The following is a 22,646-nucleotide window of genomic DNA, read 5'->3' on the forward strand; positions in this document are numbered from 1 at the left end:
GCAGCATGTTTAAAAATATACAGCTGTCCATTTTTTAACGCGGAAGAATTTTCCCAGTCTGTTTCTTCCAGAAGTTTCTACAACATGCTTCAAAAGAAAAGCCAACAGAAAGCAAATCCTTTGACTTCCCTCTGGAGTAAAAGAATGCAGTGTGCCAAAGATCTGTGTTTACAGTCCTGTCACCATGCTTCCGTGTTCACATTCCACCCGTTCATCCCCAGCCCTCATATGCTCAACACCAGAGACTGTTGGACCCTGGCATGGTCTTATTGGTGAGAGAACTGTTTTCACTATCATCAAGAGTCTGAATATTGAATACTTCTGGACATTGTCCTGTGCTTCCAAGGCATTTAGGGAAATTTGGAAATCTTAACATTGGCATCTGTGAGCTGAATGGCTCCTAATAACCCTCATGAATTGAGCAAATGAGACAGCATGGCCCTATCATTTGTATTTATTACTTGCTTCATGATTATTCTTGATACCTCCCAGTCTTGTCATACCCCAGATGACTTCGTGGCTATCACCTCTCCTGGACATATCATGATTGGTGGTTTGTTTGCCATTCACGAAAAAATGTTGTCCTCAGATGACCATCCCAGGCAACCACAAATCCAGAAGTGTGTTGGGTGAGTAAAACTTTAAAAATAATATACACACAATTCAATATTGTGCTCTGAGTAAGACTAAGACAGGCTTGGTTTCAATGACATTTTAATTAAGCAGAACGTGTGTGTATTTTGAAGTTATATCTAGTTAGTTTTGTGGTCCTTAAAATAGATTATTCAGCCATGTATATGTGATCAGATTCCAAGCACAGAGGTAGAGAACACTTTACAGTAATGTATCATTATTTTTTTTACTATGCCTTTAAAATATTTCTGAGGTCACTTACAAGGATGTTGTAACCTGTTCTGTACTACAGGAAGCACACACAGTGTGCTTACATTTCTGTCACCCCCAGCATATTCTTTATTATTATAAATAAAGGTTTATTTTTTATGCCTTATTTAAAAGTCCGCAGTTGGGTTTTTCATGCTCACATTTCTTTTTTTTTTTTTTTTTAATGTTCACATTTCAACAATGCTGCATTCATTCTACTCTAGAATAATGGAATCCCTTGCTAATAAGCTAAGAGTATCTTTATCAATGCTCCTTTTTCCTTTTTAGTGAGTGATCTAACTAAGGAATGTAATTCTTGGGACTGCATCATGTGAAAACTAAAACTGGGGAAGGTTGTTACACATGGATTGAGGGCTTTGGTTTGTTTTTTTTTTTTTTTAAGGAAAACAAGATGTTTTGGTTAATTTCAGTTTTAGGATACACTAATCTTGTGAAACTGACTCACAGTTCCTATCTGTTAAAAACAATGAGGCCAAATAAGAACGCAGGTAGCCTTAGCTTCAATTTGTGACAATGTGACCCTCAAACTTCCCAGTGACTTAGTTCTGATTATAACTTGATATAATCTTAAGGTCTTCTTTTATTTTACTTCTCTGCCTGTTTTGTTTTAAGATAAGGTCCCCTTATGTGCCTTGGGCTAGCCTCAACCCCTTATATGCCTCAGGCTAGCCTCATGTTCTCTTGATACCTTTTGTATTTACCTCCAGAGTGCTGTAATTTCAAAAGCGCATCATCACATTCAGTCTCCTCTTTGCTTGCCTGCCTGCCTGCCTGCTTGCTTATTTCCTTATCAAATCATGCTTTCTAAGCCCTATAAGAATGTTTTTCAATCTCACGAGATTCCTGTGTTTTACTGAGGTCCCCTCCCTTCTATCACGTCCATTTGAGCTGCTGTCACTATAACCAGTGATTAGCTGAAATGACAAAAAATAATATTGGAAGATTTTCAGAGCACCAACTTAGCACCCAAAGAACTGAAGCCCATAATTTTAAGCCAATAACCAATGATAAATATAAAATGAAACTTTTGATCTAACAAGTTCCTTCTAGAAAGAAAAAAATCACAGATAAATTAAATGTTTGGCTTTATTGTCACTCCTCAAGAAAAATTATTTTTAATAAACACTGAGCCACGGGTTAGCAAGTACTGGCATTACCTGGTCCATGTTCAGAGCATTGGAGAAACCAAGATCATTGAGCTTACATAGAAGAGACTATGAATATATGATATGGTTTAATTTTAAAGTAATCTATGAATCATTTCTCTCATTTCTTTTTAGATAAAGATTATAACAGTGATTTCCCACATTTCAGCTTCAGACATCCCACAGTGACAGACAGCATTTTCCAAGTAATCATAACTTAGTAAACTCTAAGGGAATTTTAGAATCAAAACCCTGAAGTTCTCCTTTAAGTTCTCTCTTTTAAGTTCTCCACTTAAAAGGCATCCACTGATCTTTCGTTATATATGAGGTTAGACTTATAATGTTTGTGTACAGTAGTGAATGAAATAAGGATCAGGATTAAATTATTGAGGTATCTGAAATAATAGCAAACCAAGAAATGTTCCCCGAAACAGCTGTGTTTCTGATTTACACTAGTCACCATTCTCTAGACAATTATGTGAGATTACACAAGAATTCTTTTTTGGTGGAGGGAGGGTATTTGATTTGTTTTTGATTCACTTTTTTTTTATTGGATACATTTTATTTATATTTCAAATGTTATTCCCCTTGCCAGTTTCCCAGCCATGAACCCACTACTCCATCCCCAGTCTCCCTTCTTCTATGAGGGTGTTTTCCCTCCCCAACTACCCACCCCTTCCTGTCTACCCACGCTGACATTCCCCTACATTGGAAGGTCCAGCCCTGGCAGGACCAAAGGCTTCTCCTCCCATTGGTGCCTAACAAGGTCATCCTCTGCTACACATGCAGCTGGAGCCATGGGTCTGTCCATGTGTACTCTTTGGATGGTGATTTAGTCCCTGGGAGCTCTGGTTGGTTGGTATTGTTGTTCTTATGGAGTTGCAAGCCCCTTCAGCTCTTTCAATCCTTTTAGTGTTCCTCTAACTCCTCAAATGGGGACGTTATTCTCACTTCAATGGTTTGCTGCTAGCATTTGCCTATGTATTTGTCATGTTCTAGCTGAACCTCTCAAGAGACAGCTATCTCAGATTCCCGTCAGCATGCACTTCCTGGCTTCAGCAACATTTTCTAGGTTTGGTGGTAGGTAGGTATGTATATGGGCTAGATCTGCAGGTGGGGTAGGCTCTAAATGGCCATTCCTCCAGTCTCTGATCCAAACTTTGTCTCCATATCTCCTCCTATGAATATTTTTGTTCTCCCTTTTAAAAAGGACTGAAGCATCCACACTTTGGTCATCTTTCTTCTTGAGCTTCATGCAGTTTGTGAATTCTATCTTGAGTAATTCGAGCTTTGGGGCTAATATCCACATATCAGTGGGTACATACTGTGTTTTTTTGTTTGTTCCTTTGTTTTTGTTTTTGTTTTTCTGTGATTGGGTTACCTCACTCAGGATGATATTTTCTAGTTCCATCCATTTGCCTAAGAATTTCTCGAAGTTGTTGTTTTTGAGAGTTTTTAATAGTACTCCATTGTGTAGATGTACCACATTGTCTGTGTCCATTCCTCTGTTGAAGGGCATCTGGGTTCTTTCCAGCTTCTGGCTATTATAAATAAGGCTGCTATGAACATAGTGGAGCATGTGTCTGTGTTGTATGTTGGAGCATCTTTTGGGTATATGTCCAGGAGAGGTATAGCTAGGTTTTCAGGTAGTGGAATGTCCAATTTTCCGAGGAACCTGCAGACTGATTTCCAGACCAGCTTGCAATCCCACCAACAATGGAGGAGTGTTCCTCTTTCTCCACATCCTCACTAGCATCTGCTGGTCACCTGAGTTTTTGATCTTAGCCATTCTGACTGGTATGAGGTGGAATCTCAGGGTTGTTTTGATTTGCATTTCCCTGATGACTAAGGATGTTGAACATTTCTTTAGGTGCTTCTCAGCCATTCCATATTCCTCAGTTGAAAATTTGTTTAAATCTGTAACCCATTTTTAATAGGATTATTTGGTTCTCTGCACTCTAATTTCCTGAGTTCTTTGTATATATTAGATATTGGCCCTTTATTGGATGTAAGATAGGTAAAGATCTTTTCCCAATCTATTGTTTGCCATTCTGTTCTATTTGACAGGGTCATATGCTTTACAAAAGCTTTGCAATTTTTTGAGGTCCTATTTGTCGATTCTTGACCTTAGAGCATAAACCATTGGTGTTCTATTCAGGAAATTTTCCCCAGAGGCCATGTGGTTGAGGCTTTTCCCCACTTTTCCTTCTATTAGCTTGAGTGTATCTGGTTTTATGTGGAGGTCTTTGATCCACTTGGACTTGAGCTTTGTACAAGGAGAAAAGAATGAGTCGATTTGCATTCTTCTACATGCTGACCTTCAATTGAACCAGCACCATTTGATGATATCTTTTTTCTACTGGGTGGTTTTAGCTCCTTTGTCAAAGATCAAGTGACCATAGGTGTGTGGTTCATTTCTGGGTCTTCAATTCTATTCCATTGATCTACCTGCCTGTCTCTGTACCAATACCATAAAGTTTTTATCACAATTTCTCTGTAATACAGAATGAGGTCAGGGATGGTGATCCCCCCCAAAAGTTCTTTTATTGTTGAGGATAGTTGTCACTATCCTGGGTTTTTTGTTATTCCAAAGGAATTTGCAAATTGCTCTTTCTCACTGTATGAAGAATTGAGTTGGAATTTTGATGGGGACTGCATTGATTCTGTAGACTGCTTTGGCAAGATGGCCATTTTTATAATATTAATCCTGTGAATCCATGAGCATGGGAGGTTTTTCCATCTTCTGAGATCTTCTTTGATTTCTTTCTTCAAAGATTTGAAGTTCTTGTCATACAGATGTTTTACTCGCTTGGTTAGAGTCACACCAAGGTATTTTCTATTATTTGTGACTATTGTGAAGGGTTTAAATATAAATATAATTGTGGCTTCACAGAAGGAATTGAGGAGTGTTTCTTCTGTTTCTATTTTGTGGAATAGTTTGGACAGTATTGGTATTAGGTCTTCTATGAAGGTCTGATAGAATTCTACACTAAACCCATCTGGTCCTGGGCTTGTTTTGGTTGGGAGACTTTTAATAACTGCTTCTATTGATTTAGGAGTTATAGGACTGTTTACATGGTTTATCTGATCCTGATTTAACTTTGGTAACTGGTATCTTTCGAGAAAATTGTCCATTTCCTCCAGATTTTCCAGTTTTGTTGAATATAGGCTTTTGTAGTAAGATGTGATGATTTTTTTTTAATTTCCTCTGAATCTGTAGTTATGTCTCCCTTTTCATATCTGATTTTGTTAATTTGGATACACTCTCTGTGCCCTCTGGTTAGTCTAGCCAAAGGGATCATCTATCTTGCTGATTTTCTCAAAGAACCAGCTCCTGGTTTTGTTGATTCTTTGTATAGTTCTTTGTGTTTCTACTTGGTTGATTTCACCCATTTGATTATTTCCTGCCGTCTACTCCTCTTGGGTGTATTTGCTTCTTTTTGTTCTAGAGCTTTTAGGTGTGCTGTCAAACTGCTAGTGTATGCTCTCTCCTGTTTCTTTCTGCAGGCACTCAGAGCTATGAGTTTTCCTCTTAAAACTGCTTTCATTGTGTTCCGTAAGTTTGGGTATGTTGTGCCTTCATTTTTGTTAAATTCTAAAAAGTCTTCAATTTCTTTCTTTATTTCTTCCTGACCAAGTTATCATTGAGTAGAGCATTGTTCAACTTACATGTGCATGTGGGATTTCTGTCTTTTGTTGTTGTTGTTGTTGTTGTTGTTGTTGTTGTTGTTGTTGTTGTTGTTGAAGACCAGCCTTAGTCTGTGTTGATCTGATAGGATGTATGGGATTACTTCAATCTTCTTTTATCTGTTAAGGCCTCTTTTGTGACTGATTATATGGTCAATTTTGGAGAAGGTACAATAAGGTGCTGAGAAGAAGGTATATTCTTTTGTTCTAGGATGACATATTCTATAAATATCTGTCAAATCCATTTGGATCATAACATTTGCTAGTTTCTCAATGTCTCTGTTTAGTTTCTGTTTCCATGATCTGTCCACTCCTGAGAGTGTTTCTATGGTGTTGAAGTCTCCCACTATTACTGTTTGAGGTGCAATGTGCGCTTTGAACTATAGTAAGGTTTCTTTTATGAATGTTGGTTGCCCTTACATTTGGAGCATTGATATTCAGGATTGAGAGTTCATCTTGGTGGATTTTTCCTTTGATGAATATGAAATGTCCTTCCTTATCTTTTTTGATGACTTTTGGTTGAAAGTCAATTTTATTTGATATTAGAATGGCTACTCCAGCTTGTTTCTTGGGACCATTTGTTTGGAAAATTGTTTTCCAGCCTTTTCTCTGAGGTAGTGTCTGTCTTTGTCTCTGAAGTGTGTTTCCTTAGTGCAGCAAAATGCTGGTTCCCATTTATGTATCCAGTCTGCTAGTCTATGTCTTTTTATTGGGGAATTGAGTTCAGTTATATTAAGAGATATTAAGGAATAGTGATTGGTGCTTCCTGTTATTTTTGTTTCCAGGGGTGGAATTATGTTTGTGTGTCTCTCTTCTTTTGGTTTCCTTGCAAGGAGATTACTTTCTTGCTTTTTAGGGTGTAGTTTCCATCCTTGTTTTAGAGTTTTCCATCTATTATCCTTTGTAGGACTGTATTTGTGGAAAGATATTGTATAAACTTGGTTTTATCATGGATCATCTTGGTTTCTCCATCTATGTTAATTGAGTTTTGCTGGATATAGTAGCCTGGGCTGGCATGTGTGTACTCTTAGGGTCTGTATGACATGTGCCCAGGATCTTCTAGCTTTCATAATCTCTAGTGAGAAGTCTGGTATAATTCTGATAGGTCTGCCTTTATATGTTACTTGACCTTTTCCCCTTACTGCTTTTAATATTCTTTCTTTGTTTTGAACATTTGGTGTTTTGACTATTATGTGATGGGAAGGATTTCTTTTCTGATCCAATCTATTTGTAGTTCTATTGACTTCTTGTTTGTTTAGGGGCATCTCTTTCTTTAACTTAGGGAAGTTTTCTTCTATAATTTTATTGAAGATATTTACTGGTCCTTTAAGTTGGGAATCTTCTCTCTCTTCTATATCTATTATCATTAGGTTTGATCTTCTCATTGTGTCCTGGATTTCCTAGATGGTTTGGGTTAGGAGCTTTCTGTGTTTTACATTTTCTTTGACTATTGTCTCAATATTTTCTATGGTATCTTCTGCTCCTGAAATTCTCTCTTCTATCTCTTGTATTCTGTTGGTGATACTCGCATCTATGACTCCTGATCTTTCCCCTAGGTTTTCTATCTCCAGGGTTGTCTCCCTTTGTGCTTTCTTTATTGTTTCTATCCCCATTTTTAGATTCTAGATGGTTTTGTTCAATTCCTTCACCTGTCTAATTGTGTTTTCCTGAAATTCTTTAAGTGATTTTGTGTTTCTTCTTTAAGGGCTTCTAATTGTTTACCTCTGTTGTCCTGTATTTCTTTAAGGGAGTTATTTATGTCCTTCTTAAAGTCCTGTATTATCATCATGAGATGCTTTTAATCCAAATTTTGCTTTTCTGGTGTGTTAAGCTACCCAGTATTTGCTTTGTTTTCATTACTGGGCTCTGATGGTGCCAAGTAGTCTTGGTTTCTTTTGCTTAGGTTCCTGTGCTTGCCTCTCGCCGTCAGGTTGTCTCTGGTTAGCTGGTCTTGCTGTCTCTGGCAGTGGCTTGACCCTCCTTTAAACCTGTGTGTCAGCACTCCTGTAGACATGTTTTCTCCCAGCAGGGTCTGGGTTTAGAAAGCTCTGTGACTGGGTCAGCTCCGGGCACAGGCAGAAACTGGAAGGGTCCTGTCTCAGACTCCTCCTGAGGGTGTGTGTCCTGAGGACTCCAGCCAGGTCACTTGAAACAGAAGTATTGGTCTTACCTCTGCTCTCAGGTATGTCAGTGCTCCTGGCAACTGACTTTCTGCTCTGGGCACAGGCAGAGACTGGAAGGATCCTCTCCCTGACTGGTCCTAGGTTCCTGTGTCCAGAGGGCACTAAGCAGGTTCCTCTTGCAGCAGGAATGTGTGCAGAAGTAGTGATCTCCCCTGAACTCTCAGGATTATCTGCACCTCTGAAAGTCTAGCTCCCTTCTCCACGGGATTTGGGTACAGAGAGCTGTAGGACTAGGTCAACTCTGGGCACAAGCAGAAACCAGAAGGGTGCTGCCCCTGACTGCTCCTAGGTTCCTGTGTCCAGAGAGCACTAGGTAAGTTCCTCTTGGACCAGGTATGCGAGCAGAATTGGTAGTTTCTCTTGAGCTCTTAGGATTGTCTGCACTTCTGAGAATCCAGCTCTCTCCCGCCATGGGATTTGGGTACAGAGAGCTGTGGGACTGAGTCAGCTCTAGGCACAGGCAGAAACTTTAATGTCCTGTTCCAGACTGCTTCTGGGTTTTTCTGAGGGCTCCAGGCGGGTCACTTGGAGCAGAAGAGTTGGTGTCACCTCTGCTCTCAGATGTGTCAGCGCTCCTGGTGAGCGGCTCTCATGTCTACCCAGGAAGTCTTAAAAGTCTTATTTCTGTATTTAAAAGACATATATGTGTGTAAGAACAATTAATTTTTTTAAAAAGCCCGTGTATTTTAAAGAGATCATAATGGGGAATACGGGAGAGTTTAAATTAAAAAAAAAAAGGAAATGATATCATTATAATCTCAAAAAAAAAACCTTTTTAAAATAATAATTTAAATTTATAAAGGGCTCCTTTATCTGATTTCCAACCACAGCAAATCAAAACCACAAAACTATAAGATAGGATTTAAGCCTAAGAAGCATATGCACTGTCACCAATAACATGCTGACATGTTAACAGCAAAAGAGAACAAGACTCAACACCATATACCACAGAGCATTAAACAAAATGTTCAACACGAACCCAAGATTCGTCAAGAAAAGGCTAAATGCTGCACTGTAGCTAAGGAACTTGTTTTAGACATTATCCCTGTTAAAGTTTTCCATTAAAAGTACTTTCCCTGGGTAAGTCAAAGGAAGGACTGAGAGTGGCTATAATCAAGGCAACTAATAAATGGCTGCTGGGAGAAGGAGACATAGTCCCTCTCAGGAATGAGTCTACTTATTGCTTATTCAATACAGAGTGACTGGCTTTGAAACCATATAATGCAAGCAACCAAAATGGATTCAGCAGGAATATATATATGTATGTATATATATGTGTGTGTGTGTGTGTGTGTGTGTGTGTGTGTGTGTGTGTGTATGTGTATGTATATATATGTATATATGGAGAGAGAGATTCTGTGATTATTACATATATATTTGTGTATATATATTTGTGTATATATATTCAAAGAAAAAGAGGCTATCATCTAGAGTTGGAAGAGCATGGGAGGTTTTTGGGTGTGAGTAACTATGGGGGAGAGATGGAGGGGGAAGGAAAGTGATAGAATTTTATTTTATTTAAAAACATTTTTGAAAGGTACATCGTTTACATTTATGAAATTGTCAATAAATAAATATAAAGTGTTCTGTTAAAACTCATGATCAGTTGGAGGGGAGGGGAATGGTTATTCTCAAATAAAGTTCATACTTTTCACGAAATCAGCTTGAGTCATCCAAAAATTATTCATCGAAGGGCAGAGAGGTTGGTGAAGTGAGAGATATCTTCATATCATGCTATGCTTTGCTTCAGAAAATGTTTTTTTTTAACAGCTTTGAAATATCAGTGTTTCTTCAAACTCTGGCTATGATACACAGCATTGAGATGATCAATAACTCAAGTCTGTTGTCTGGAGTTAAGCTGGGGTATGAAATCTATGACACTTGTACTGAAGTCACAGCGGCAATGGCTGCCACCCTGAGGTTCCTCTCTAAATTCAACTGCTCTAGAGAAACCGTGATCTTTCAATGTGACTATTCCAGCTACATGCCAAGGGTCAAGGCCGTCATAGGTGCTGGCTACTCCGAAATATCCATGGCGGTCTCCAGGATGCTGAATTTACAGCTCATGCCACAGGTAGGTTTTTACTTCCTCCATTCATTGGTTTTGATCACATTTGTTCTTAGGATCAGGGGAAGGTAGGAATTTACTAGGAAGTAACTTCTGCACTATTCCAACAACCAATTTCTGAATATTTTTAACTTAACTTGGAGAAGACACATACCTCTGAGGGCCTGCTGTCTCCATAATAACATCAACCAGGTTCAAAGAAGGCGATGTGACTTAACATCCCTGGGTTAAGATGAGTTGATCTTCTTTGTAGAAAGACAATTTAGGAAAAGGCTGTAGGAATCAAAAGGAAATGAACTCCTGTGCCCGCCCCCCACCATAACTCAATGATTCTGTCCACTTTCAGGTGAGTTATGAATCCACTGCAGAAATCCTGAGTGACAAAATCCGCTTTCCTTCGTTTTTACGAACCGTGCCCAGTGACTTCTACCAAACTAAAGCAATGGCTCACCTGATCCGACAATCCGGATGGAACTGGGTTGGTGCCATAACAACTGATGATGATTATGGAAGACTAGCGCTCAACACATTTGCAATCCAGGCTGCTGAAAACAATGTGTGCATCGCCTTCAAAGAGGTTCTGCCAGCCTTCCTCTCAGATAATACCATTGAAGTGAGAATCAACCAGACTCTGGAGAAAATCATTGCCGAAGCCCAGGTCAATGTCATCGTGGTGTTTCTTAGGAAATTCCACGTCTTCAATCTCTTCAACAAAGCCATCGAGAGGAAAATAAGTAAGATCTGGATCGCTAGTGATAACTGGTCAACTGCTGCCAAGATTATCACCATTCCCAATGTTAAGAAGCTTGGCAAAGTAGTGGGCTTTACTTTTAGGAGAGGAAATATGTCTTCTTTCCATTCTTTTCTTCAAACTCTGCATATGTACCCCAGTGACAATAACAAACCCCTACATGAGTTTGCCATGCTTTTTTCTGCCTGTAAACACATCAAAGATGGTGATTTGAGCCAATGCATTTCCAACTATTCTCAGGCAACTTGGACCTATGACACTACCAAGACCATAGAAACCCACTTATTCAAGAGAAATGACTTCCTTTGGCATTATACTGAGCCAGGACTCATTCACAGCATTCAGCTTGCTGTGCTTGCCTTGGGCCATGCCATTCGGGATCTGTGCCAAGATCGAGACTGCCAGAAACCCAACGCCTTTCAGCCATGGGAGGTACTACCCACTTACATACCCAAGCCTATTTCCTATCATCATTTCTTCCTTTCCCCTCTTGCTTCATTTTCCAAAGGTCCATAGTAAGTACTCTTAACTCTATCCCTTCTGCAAGTAGAAATCGCAGTCTTTTGATGACCTGTATTGCTAATATAACTTTTTATTTTTGATGATAGTTATATTTTATCCTCATTTTTTCCCTAAGCCCCCAAATTTTGTCTTCTCTTCTGAGGATATTCAGAATAGTGCTATCTTCTTCCTCAGGTTTATGGATCATTTTCAGTACTTTATATTATACACATTATATTGCTTAATGATTTTTACTTATAGTAATTAGACCATGCAAGTTGAAAGATTATTTTGATTACTGATAGATACAATAGTGTTTCCCTCACCTGAGGTGCTCAGGAATGTGCATGTTTCAGATTAGATATCTTAGGTACAGAACAGACTCCATATGTAAAATTCATCTTTGCTTATATTTGCCTTGTTCACAGAATTTGAAGGTAGTCTTATACAATATTTTTAGTGCAGCTTTATTGTACTACTGCAGTCAAGTGTAGAATTTTTCACTTGGGTATCAAGTTGGTGCTCAAAAATTCAGATTTGAACCCCCAGTGAACTAGACTGTTGGGGGAGGCGGCAATGGGGGAGGGGTGGGGAGGAACACCCATAAGGAAGGGAGGGGGGGGATGTTTGCCGAAACCAGGAAAGGAATAACACTCGAAATGTATATAAAAATACTCAAGTTAATTAAAAAAAAAAATTCAGATTTGTAGCATTCTAATGAAGACAAATGATTAGTGATTAAGCTCTTCATTAAAATTAAATAATAATTTGATTTTAATTTCTCCTAAATAATATGCACATATTTCCAGTAATTTTAAAATATCTACCTAAAAACATTTTCTCTTTACCATAAAACTCCTATGAGGGATTTGGGGGTAGGGGGTGGATCTCTAAGCTATCCTTGTTGTTTAAATCACTCTCCTCTATACCACATTCCATGTGGCATTTTCTCTACATGGCAATACTTTTCAGCTAATGTACTATAGAAAAGCACTTCTTGATTTAAGGAGAATGTCACAGTGAAATGACTGAGATGAATTTTAGGACTGAGAGATTGGGAAGGAGAAATAGAGACCTGCGGCATGTAGTTTTACACTCTACTTGCCTTTACTCTAAGAGGTAACTAAGCTTCCTGTCCCCTCCCAGCTTCCCTTGAAACCTCAGATAAAAGACACACACACAGTTTGTTCCTTTTTAACAATCGCTGAGTGCCACTATCTCCTGCCTGACCATCCACCTGTAGGAACAGTCCATGTGCCCATTCCGTTTTGAGATTTCACACAGTTGCCCGGTTCTCCTCTCTCCAAATCTTGGCAAAAACTCCTTTCTTCTCCCTTGCATCTCCATGCCTCCAGAGACCTGAAAGTCCTGCCTGTACCTTCCACCCAGCAATTGGCCACAGCTTTCATTACTGACAGATCAAGAACCAATTGGGGAACAGGACCTTTAACATCAGATCCACCCCCTACAGAGACCAGTCATTAAACCTAAAGGATACAAGCGAAAAAATAGGAAGACTCATAAGGAAAAAGAAACAGAGGCAGACAGAGCTATTGATCTGCCAAAGATCCAGGAAGTACTTTAAATGATAAATATAGCTCAAACATTTCAGAAAAAAAACTTGGAAAAATATAACTTACGCATCTTATTTATTTAAACACTAGGAGTTTGAGGTCACTTTTTATGCCCCTGAAAACCTGTAACTCTAGAAACAGATTGAAAAAGAGGAGACAGGATGAGGGGCTACCTTCATCATGATATATGTGACTCGCATAATAAGCAGATACGGGTGACAAGTCATCAAACCAATGGTCTTTTGATTAAGAAAATCTTTATAAGCCACACAGAAGGGCACAATACAGCACCTCATGTAATACAGCACCCCATACAAACATGGGATGGCTGTGTAACACATAACTGAGGCAGCAAGTTCAGCATTAGCAGCCATTCTTCTAGCTTGGCTCCCTGGTCTGGCCTCAGTAGGAGAGAGTGTACCTAGCCCCAGAGACTTGATGTGCAAGGGTAGGGAAACACCAAGGGGCTGTTCACCCACTCAGAGAAGGACAAGGGGTTGGGGGAAAGATTGTGAGAAGGGTTGACCAAGAGGGGGACAATAATCTAATTTAATTTTAAAAAAAGAAAGAACATTAAAAACCCAGCATCCTCTGGAACAGAAAACACTATGGGACTGTAGTCTTGAAAGGAAACTGAAAGCAAAAGAGGCAAGGGACTCGTGGGGTATTTATCAGAAGACTGCCCAATAGGACATCTTAAAAATTGATGTGCAGGGGGAGGATGGGGAGGGGAACACCCATAGAGAAGGGGAGGGGGAGGGGTTAGGGGATGTTGGCCTGGAAACCAGGAAAGGGAATAACAATTGAAATGTAAATAAGAAATACCCAAGTTAATAAAGATGAAAAAAATTGATGTGCAATTAAATTGTCTTAGAACGTGGAACCTGTATTTTTAACAACATTCTAGATGATGCTCCTGCTGTTGATACAGGGAAGCTGCAAACTATGCCTGAGGGTTCAACTGACCGATGAAATACTTTCTACACTACAGGATGATGATCTGTTTTCCACTGTAGAAAGAGCATTTTGACTGATACAAATATTCAAGAGCATGGATAAAGAACATTTCGAGTAGATTAGATGTCTAAAAAAAGAAAGAAACACACAAACATGGCACAAGTCATTTCCATTCCAGGCTGCTAAAGTGTAGGTTAAAATGCAAATAAGGAGAAATATGGAGGTCTGGTGGGGGGAAATATTGACATCCTGTGTTGGAGATGCCGGATTTCAAGAACTTTGGAGATATAGAAATATACCCTGTTTGATAAATCATTTCTCCGCCGGCGAAATGAGCCAATTTAAGCCAGATTAGATTATATTAAATGCAAGATTTATTAGGAAGCTGCTCTCTTGAGGTGAGTTCACTGGCCCCAAGGACAGAGTCCAGAAAAGAGAGAGGAAGAGAGCAAGGAGACCAAAGTGTCTGGATTAAATATTTGACAAAAAATAAAACACTTAAAATTAATGAAAAATACATTGAGTAGAGTAAGTCTACTCAGAATAATTTCTGCCTCTCCCATAGGTTTTTAATCCATTAAAGCCAAATAGAACCATGGATTTAGGCAACCAGTCTGGCTGTGATGAATGCTAGGAATGGGAGGGAGGGAGGGAGGGAGGGAGGGAGGGAGGGAGGGAGGGAGGAGAGGGGAGGGAGAGGAGGAGTGGGAGGGAGAGAAGGAGAGAGAGGGAAAGGGATATGCTCAAACACATGCTCACACACATGCACACACACACACACACACCACACACACACACACACACCACACACACACACACACACACACACACACACACACACCACACACACACCACACCCCACACACACACACACACACACACACACACACACACACACACACACAGAGGCCTGCACTGTGCTGACTCATCAACACTCACCTAGTTTCAACAGTTTCAACTCCAACATTCTTTCTCTACAGCACAAGCTCAATGTGGCTGCCACTACACCAATTGGGCAGCAATGTAGATAATTTTTAGTCACATTTCTTTCTTCCAGAATTAAATAATTTTGTAACTTAACTAGAAATAAAATCTAGAGGCCACTGTATTGCCTGTTCATAACTAAGACAGACTTAAGACCGTGGTGCCAAGATGACAGGATGTATTTTACCATCACTAGTCCAGTAATAATGGGAGAAGAAACCACCAGCCCCCACCTGCTCCAGGAAGCCATTCTGAAAGTCTGCTACATGGATGCATGCTGGTGCTCCTATTTCAGTTTCATAGACTGGAAAAGCTACCACCTCTAAAACCTGAACTTATTTTACAGTTTTGCATAGGAAAACTTCTGCGGAGATCAAGTCTAGAACGGGAGGTGGGGCTCCTTCTTCAACTGTTCTCTATATTTAAGCATCCTGAAACAGGGATCAAGTGTCTGTTTCCTTCTCACTTTAGTAATGCTTTCGGATATGTAGGGTCATCACGGGGATAAAGGATGCACTACAAGCACTCCTGTTCACTGTTCACCCACACTCTTACCTTTCACAGCTACTTGCGGTGCTGAAAAACGTGACATTCACTGATGGAAAAAACTCATTTCATTTTGATGCCCATGGGGATTTAAATACTGGTTACGAGGTGGTGCTCTGGAAAGAGACTGACAGCCTCATGACTGTCACGAAGATGGCAGAATATGACCTGCAGCATGACGTCTTCATCACCACAAACCAAGAAACAAAGCATGAGTTCAGGAAACTTAAGGTGATTTTTGTCCTCGGCTGCTTCGCTGAATTCAGGTCAACTAATGTATCACCTGGGAAAGTCCTGCTCTCCACCCACACTTTTACCTCAGGGGATAGATCTATCCTCACTGTCCACTGTCCCATCTTCCTTCCCTAAATTCTGTGACAACTAGCGTAACACTCTTGCAGAGAGCCTCTGTTCCCTCCTTTGTCTTCAGTGTTCTGTCTTCTCAATATTGGCAAAATTCAACTCACTCTGTGCTCAACTCTGTGTGGATCCCCTCAGTAGATGAACTTGGAGCAGGAGAAGTAGGAATAGAAACCTTCTTCACTTGTTCTCTAGTTTTACGTTGAATTTATGATCTCCAGTGTCCAGTGCTCTTGGGCAATCAATCAGACTATTTTCTAAGGGCATTATGTGTCTTTCCTTGCTAGTTGGCCATTTTATATTCTTCTCTGACTTCAGTCATCTTCGGTTGATTGTGCTTTCTCTTCTACAAACAGGGAAGCAATGGGAGACAGAACTACAGGGCATGGACGCAGCAGCTCTTGCTTCCATCCAGTTCTGTAGGTCGACTGCTGGGCTCCTTCCCTGGGCCTCACTTCCCCTTGACCAGTGGGCCCCAACCCCCTTCACTTGTTGAAGGATCTACTCTGCTGATTCACGATGCACAGTTTCCTGCACCCTCCGTGATTCTCTCTCCTGTGCTGCCCACATAGTGGTATAAACCTGTTTTATCTCACCAGTAATCAAAAGGCAACAGTGGTATAGATGTACACACCCTCTTCCATTTGCTACCCAAGTCTCTATTTCTCTTTACAACAAAATTCTTTGAAAACATTAAATATCTTGACTGCCCCCAAGTTGTTTCCTTCCATTCTATTTTAGCTACTGATAATCTATCAGAATTGTTTCTCTAGCTCACTTACACTAAGTCCAAATATCATCATAATTCATTTAACAACCACTTATTCTTTCCTCCATGCTACAGGCCTCACTTGCTTCCTAGACCCAACACACCCCTGATTTCCCCTCTGTCTCTAGCCACCCTTTCTCTGTCTCCTTTGTTAGGTCCTTATCTTTCCAATCCCTCTGAACACCAGGGTGCCTGGGCTCAGCTCTGTTCTTTTTTTGTCTGTTTGGTGACCTTATCAGGCTCCTTCTTGTCTGTGGGAGGCTGGTGGCTTCATGATTTTTATCTTTTAACTCAAACAAGTACCGACTGCCTAACTGGCATCTCTACGTGGATATCTACCTGGCGGTTGTACTCCCTGACTATCTCCAAAACAAAGCTCTTGATATTCTTTCCTGCATCTCAGAAAATGGCAACTCTCCTCTGTAGTTGCCCATGAGGCACCCTGATGGGATCCTTGTCCCCAGTGTGTCACACAACACACTCGGCACACCGAGCCGCAGACCCACTGAAAGTTTAATTTCCAAAGTGAGTCTGAAGTCTGGTTCCCATTTTACCTGCTGGGTGTACCACTGCCCCTGCACTGCAAACTACGGCGACTTCTCACCCAAGTCAGTGTTAGTTTTATAACTGTTCCACCTCTACTCAACCCCCTTCAGTCTGTTCATAAGACATCGACTGTGCTAATAACTCTTCCATGGCATCCTATTTCTCTCCAGGTAAAAGTGCTTTGGTTTTGGTTTTTTCTTTAAAGTGTTCACTGTCCCCAACACCTCTCTCTTTCCATCTTCCCATTAATTTCCACTCCCCTGTAATTCCACAGTCCCCACTCTCATATGTGAAGTCATATGTGCCTTCCTTCCTGCTAATGCAAGTACTTTGCACCTGCTGCATTCTATTGAAAGTTGTCACCTCCGAACCAGGATGGTGGTGAGTGCCTGTAATCCCAGTATCTGAGAAGCTGAGACAGGAGAATCATGAACCTGGGTTAACACTGAGATCCTGCCTCAGAGGGGGGGAAATAATCACATCTAAGCTTACAGTGTGACTCGGTTGTCACACACATTTAGCACTGTTTGCTCCCCAGAAGGAGTAAGAAGAAGGAAGGAAGGAAGGAAGGAAGGAAGGAAGGAAGGAAGGAAGGAAGGAAAGAAGGAAGGAAAGAAGGAAGGAAGGAAGGAAAGAAAGAAGGAAGGAAAGAAGGAAGGAAAGAAGGAAGAAGAAAAACAGGGGGAATGAGAAAGAAGGGGAGAGTGGAGAGAGGAAACATTGTATCATCAAACTGTCTACTTTTGTTCACTTTCTGGTCTTTTTTTCTCCTTAGCTGTCACCATCTCTTATTTTATCCATTTTGCTTATTTTTATCTTGCTCATTGTCAACTCGATTAACTAGAACTGAAGACCTTTGAGGGGAAGGATTCTGTTTCGTTCTCTGCCATGGCTCCAAGTAGAACCATGTTTGGCATATTAACAATCACTCAGAACACATTTAGTGAGTTCAGGAGTGAATGCAGTAATGTTAGAAACCAGTTTCTTCAACCACATTTCTCCTGGTAGATAGATTAGTGACGTAGGAGACCGTTTCCTCAGGAGACAGAAATACAGCCATCCTTCGTGCCCTCAAACTTTCCTTTCCTTCATTGTTACCTCAGCTTTGTCTACCACCTTCTGACGAGCCCTCTGTAGGCTAAGCACTGCAGCTCACACTGGGCCTTTAAGCCACACTCTGCCTCCCTTTCTCGCTGAATAAAAAAGAAATTATTGTTTTTGCAAGATGCATTATTTTTCAGCTGTTAAAAAACTTATCTCCATTTTCCATACAGCAGAATCTGTGCGCCTGTAAGGCATTTGCTCTGAGGCTTTGGGTTCAAGAGTAAAGGTTTAGATTGCTACCAATGAGAGAACAAGTCTTCCTGGTGGAGATGTTCACACAAATCTAGGCTATTGGAAAAGCCAACAATACCTACGATCGTTTGGTCAGATTTCAAGATCTACTTAGCTACTTGGAATGTCACTTATTACTGCCCAAAACCTCAAATAACTATACACCAGTCTTTATTTCAAAGTTAGACACACAGGACTCTAGAAAGCATTTCAAATCTCATCATATGGGGGGAGGAAAAGTAGTGTGGTCCTAAGAAGGAGGGCTGCACTTGTGTTCTTCCTAATGATACATAATTATAATCTAAATTTTCATAGCAATTCAACTATTATCTATAAGCAAATGCAGTACAGAGAGGGGGAGGGGAGAGAGAGAGAGAGAGAGAGAGAGAGAGAGAGATTATTCAGCCACAGAGAAGAATGAAATCTTGTTATATGTAACAAGATGAGAAGAACATTGAATATTATGTTAAGAGAAGCACAGAAAAGCAAACACCGTATGTTCTGTCTCACATTTAAAAGTTGAATATAGAGCAGTGATTGTTAAAATTTGCAGGTGAGCAAAGCAGGTATGGAGGTGATTAGTACACACGGTGTGATATTTTAAAATACCACATTGAATGCTACCCAAAATAAAATATTTTAAAATATTATTTATATATTTTGGATTTTTGAAAATAACATTCTAATAGTTTGAAGTTCTAAATATCCCATTGCTTTGTTTTTTTTTTCAAAGATATCCATTCTTAAGAACTTTCTTCTAAAGTATAAAAGTCTATGGGCTAAAGAGATGACTCAGTGGCTAAGAGCACTTAACTACTTTTCCAGAGGAGCGAGTTTATTTCCTAGAACCTACACTGGTGACACAACTACATGGAACTCCAGCTCTAAGAGATTCAACACCCTCTTATGGCACAAGAACAGAGAGAGAGAGAGAGAGAGAGAGGGAGGAGAGAAGGGAGGGGAGAGAGACAGGAGGGGAGAAGGGAGAGACAGAGACTGAGAGAGAGGCAGAGAGAGGTACAGAGAGAGACAAAGAGAGAGAACAAGACTCACACACAAGAGACAGAGATTTGTGCACATAGAATTTTTAAATTTTTTTTAAATACAAAAGTCCTATTTTTCTTGCAGAATTTCAGCCTAGAATCAGAAATTCCCAGACCCTCACTTCATTTCTCAGCTTTACACATAAGTGCTTTCCCCTTGCTGGAAGCTCTCTGAGAGAGCTAATTTCCATGATTTGCTTGTAGAAGCAGTAAGTGTTACCAGGCATGGTGATGGATGCCTTTAATCCCAGGACTCTGGAGGAGGAGGCTGGTGAATCTCTGTGAGGTGAAGGCCAGCCCGTTCTATATAGTGAGGTCTTGAAAGGTAGAAGTGTTAAGGTTGCCCCCACTAGACAAAAGTTTAGAGCAGAAGAAAGAAACTGGTCGGGCCCTGGAACTGCATATTCCAGGAACTAGCCGACCACAGAATGAGTAATTAAATCAGCCAGTTCAGTAACTCTCTCCCAGGAACTAGTTGACCATAACGTTAGATTAAAATCTTGAGAACAATCTTGAGAAACAGGGAGTTTCCCTTTGTGATTTTTTTAAATATTTATTTATTTATTTATTTATTATGTATACATCATACAGCTTTCTGTCTGCATGTGTGCCTGCAAGTCAGAAGATGACCCCCGATCTCATTACAGATGGTTGTGAGCCACCATGTGGTTGCTGGGAATTGAACTCAGGACCTTTGGAAGAGCAGTCAGTGCTCTTAACCGCTGAGCCATCTCTCCAGCCCTCCCCTTGTGATTTTTCACTGGTATTCTCTGGACATTTTCCAATGACGCCATCCCTACCCCCTTAGGTTGTGGCTTCTTCTTTTAAATACCCCTTCTCACAGCTACTCAGGGTCGAACTCCTCTACCCCTGCGTGGGATACGAGTCTCGACCCCAGTGCACTGGTCCCTATCAATAAACCTCGTATAATTACAGCAAAGATGGTCTCACATGAGTTCTTGGGGGAGGTCGCATCATCTGTACCAACCATAGCTGCACTGTGAGATTCTGTCAAATAGAAATAGAAAAGAAAAAGAAAGAAAGGAAGGAAGAAAGAGAGAAAGAAAGAAAGGAAGAAAGAAAGAAAGTTATAAGTAGTTCACTCATCCAAAATATTTTGCATATTTTAAGTTTGTTCTTGCTTAAGATGGCCCAAAAACTTTAATGCTATGAAAAAGACAAAAAAAATGTTACTTGGTGAAGAATGGCTAGAATAATTCTTTTAAAATTATTTGGATTTCTTTTTCTTTTACTGTAGCAAATTCTATCTAAATGCTCCAAAGAATGCATTCCTGGTCAAATGAAGAAAGCCACAGGAAGCCAACACAGCTGTTGCTATGAATGTGTGAACTGCCCAGAAAACCACTACAGTAATGAGACAGGTACCTGTGTCACCACCACACCCACAGTGACACCTCTAAATCATTTCTCTTCTGTCTGTTCATCCTAGTTTTATCTTTTGTTTTATAAATGTATTCCTTTTCCATTCTGGGTATCAAATCTCGGGCCTTGTGTGTCCTAAGCCAATGCTCTACCCCTGAGATACACACACCCCCCATCCCTATGTTTGTTTTTGTCCTTGAGAGACAGATTCAGAAATAGTCTTCACAGTATAGTTAGCTTAGACAGGTTTACAAGAATCTTACGCATACAAGGAGGAAATGGCCTTGAGCTACGTGTAATTCTGAAAGGAACAAGGTCCCCAAATGGATTACCAGTAATAACAAGTTCCTAAGAGGCTGGTGTCTCTCTGGAGTATATACATTTCCTGAAAAACCTTGCCCCAGCTAACCTTCTGACTTCCTCTATTACCCTCTATTACCGTCTTCCTCATCTCTTCCATTTACCTTCCTCTCCCACTTTATCTGGGTTCTGTGTAGGGTTAAGTTTTATGTGGTACTGTAGACAACCACCCAGTTTACATGTTTGGAATGTGATGATCTCTTTACCTTCTTAGACATGGATCACTGCCTCGTATGCAACAACGAAACCCACTGGGCCCCAGTAAGGAGCACGACGTGCTTCGAGAAGGAAGTGGAGTATCTTGACTGGGATGACCCCTTGGCTCTCCTCCTCGTTGCCCTCTCCCTACTTGGAATTGCCTTTGTTCTGGCCATTGGCATAATATTTACCAGAAACCTGAAGACACCTGTGGTGAAATCATCTGGGGGATTAGTGGTCTGTTATGTGATGCTCGCCTGCCATGCCCTCAACTTTGCCAGCACAGGCTTTTTTATTGGAGAACCACAGGACTTCACATGCAAGACCAGGCAGACCCTGTTTGGCGTGAGCTTTACTCTGTGTGTCTCCTGTATTTTGACGAAGTCCCTGAAAATTTTGCTAGCCTTCAGCTTCGACCCCACGCTGAAGACATTCCTGAAGTGTCTCTATAGGCCAGTCCCCATTGTCCTTACCTGCACGGGCATTCAAGTGGTCATTTGCACGCTTTGGCTGGTCCTGGCAGCACCTACTGTGGAAGAGAACACCTCCTTGCCTAGAGTCATTATCCTGGAATGTGAGGAGGGATCTGCACTGGCGTTTGGCACCATGCTGGGCTACATCGCAGTTCTGGCGTTCATTTGTTTTGCATTTGCATTCAAGGGGAGGAAGCTTCCTGAGAATTACAACGAAGCTAAGTTCCTGACCTTTGGGATGCTGATTTACTTCATAGCTTGGATCACATTCATCCCTGTCTATGCTACCACTTCCGGCAAGTATTTGCCCGCTGTGGAGATCATAGTCATTCTGATATCCAACTATGGTATCCTCTGCTGTACATTCTTCCCCAAGTGCTACATTATTCTTTGCAAACAAAAGACTAACACTAAGTCAGTCTTCCTCCAGATGGTTTACAATTACTCTGCTCACAGCGTGGACAGCCTTGCCTTGAGTCACGTATCCCTGGACTCCGCCAGCCACAGTACTGCAACAACCAACCCGCGCCCTGGTAACAAGACTGCAGCCTGTCAGAATTACAAACATCTTCCGGTACAAGTGCTTGCTCACACGGGCATGGAAAAGACTATGCACGCGTCTAAAACTTTGCATCAGAAAAGAAGTTCAAGTATATGACTGAGTTCTCAGGAGAGGCTGTGGTTCCCCAATAAGATGTTTCTTTCGGGTGATGGCTGCAAATTGTGTATTTATTTTCTTAGCAAATACTTCCTGGGTTTTTGTTGTTTGTTTGGTTTCTTTTTTGTTCTTTGTTTTTTTGGGGTTCTTTTTTCTACCATTTTTTTGAACACTCTGTTCAACTCATTCTGTTTAACAATCTGCTAATAAAAAATAGTCTCC

The 22,646-nt window shown here is 40.6% G+C and overlaps 1 protein-coding gene across 1 annotated transcript; it reads left to right on the forward strand.

Annotated features, from left to right (window-relative positions):
* The first annotated feature begins 411 nt into the window (after nt 1–411).
* On the forward strand, nt 412–22,646 carry Gprc6a (G protein-coupled receptor class C group 6 member A). The gene is made up of 6 exons (XM_032889158.1): nt 412–629; nt 9,689–9,992; nt 10,333–11,169; nt 15,318–15,530; nt 20,611–20,734; nt 21,310–22,646. The coding sequence occupies exons 1-6, from the start codon at nt 436–438 to the stop codon at nt 22,422–22,424; spliced, it is 2,787 nt and encodes a 928-aa protein (XP_032745049.1). The 5' UTR covers nt 412–435; the 3' UTR covers nt 22,425–22,646.

This window comes from Rattus rattus, chromosome 18 (assembly GCF_011064425.1).
Source record: "Rattus rattus isolate New Zealand chromosome 18, Rrattus_CSIRO_v1, whole genome shotgun sequence".
NCBI lineage: Eukaryota > Metazoa > Chordata > Mammalia > Rodentia > Muridae > Rattus > Rattus rattus.

Coding starts and splice junctions, on each gene's coding strand:
- Gprc6a (XM_032889158.1), top strand. CDS start 436: ATGGCCCTATCATTTGTATTTATTACTTGCTTCATGATTATTCTTGAT. Junction 11,170..15,317: donor ACGCCTTTCAGCCATGGGAG/GTACTACCCACT, acceptor TACCTTTCACAG/CTACTTGCGGTGCTGAAAAA. Junction 20,735..21,309: donor CCACTACAGTAATGAGACAG/GTACCTGTGTCA, acceptor TTACCTTCTTAG/ACATGGATCACTGCCTCGTA.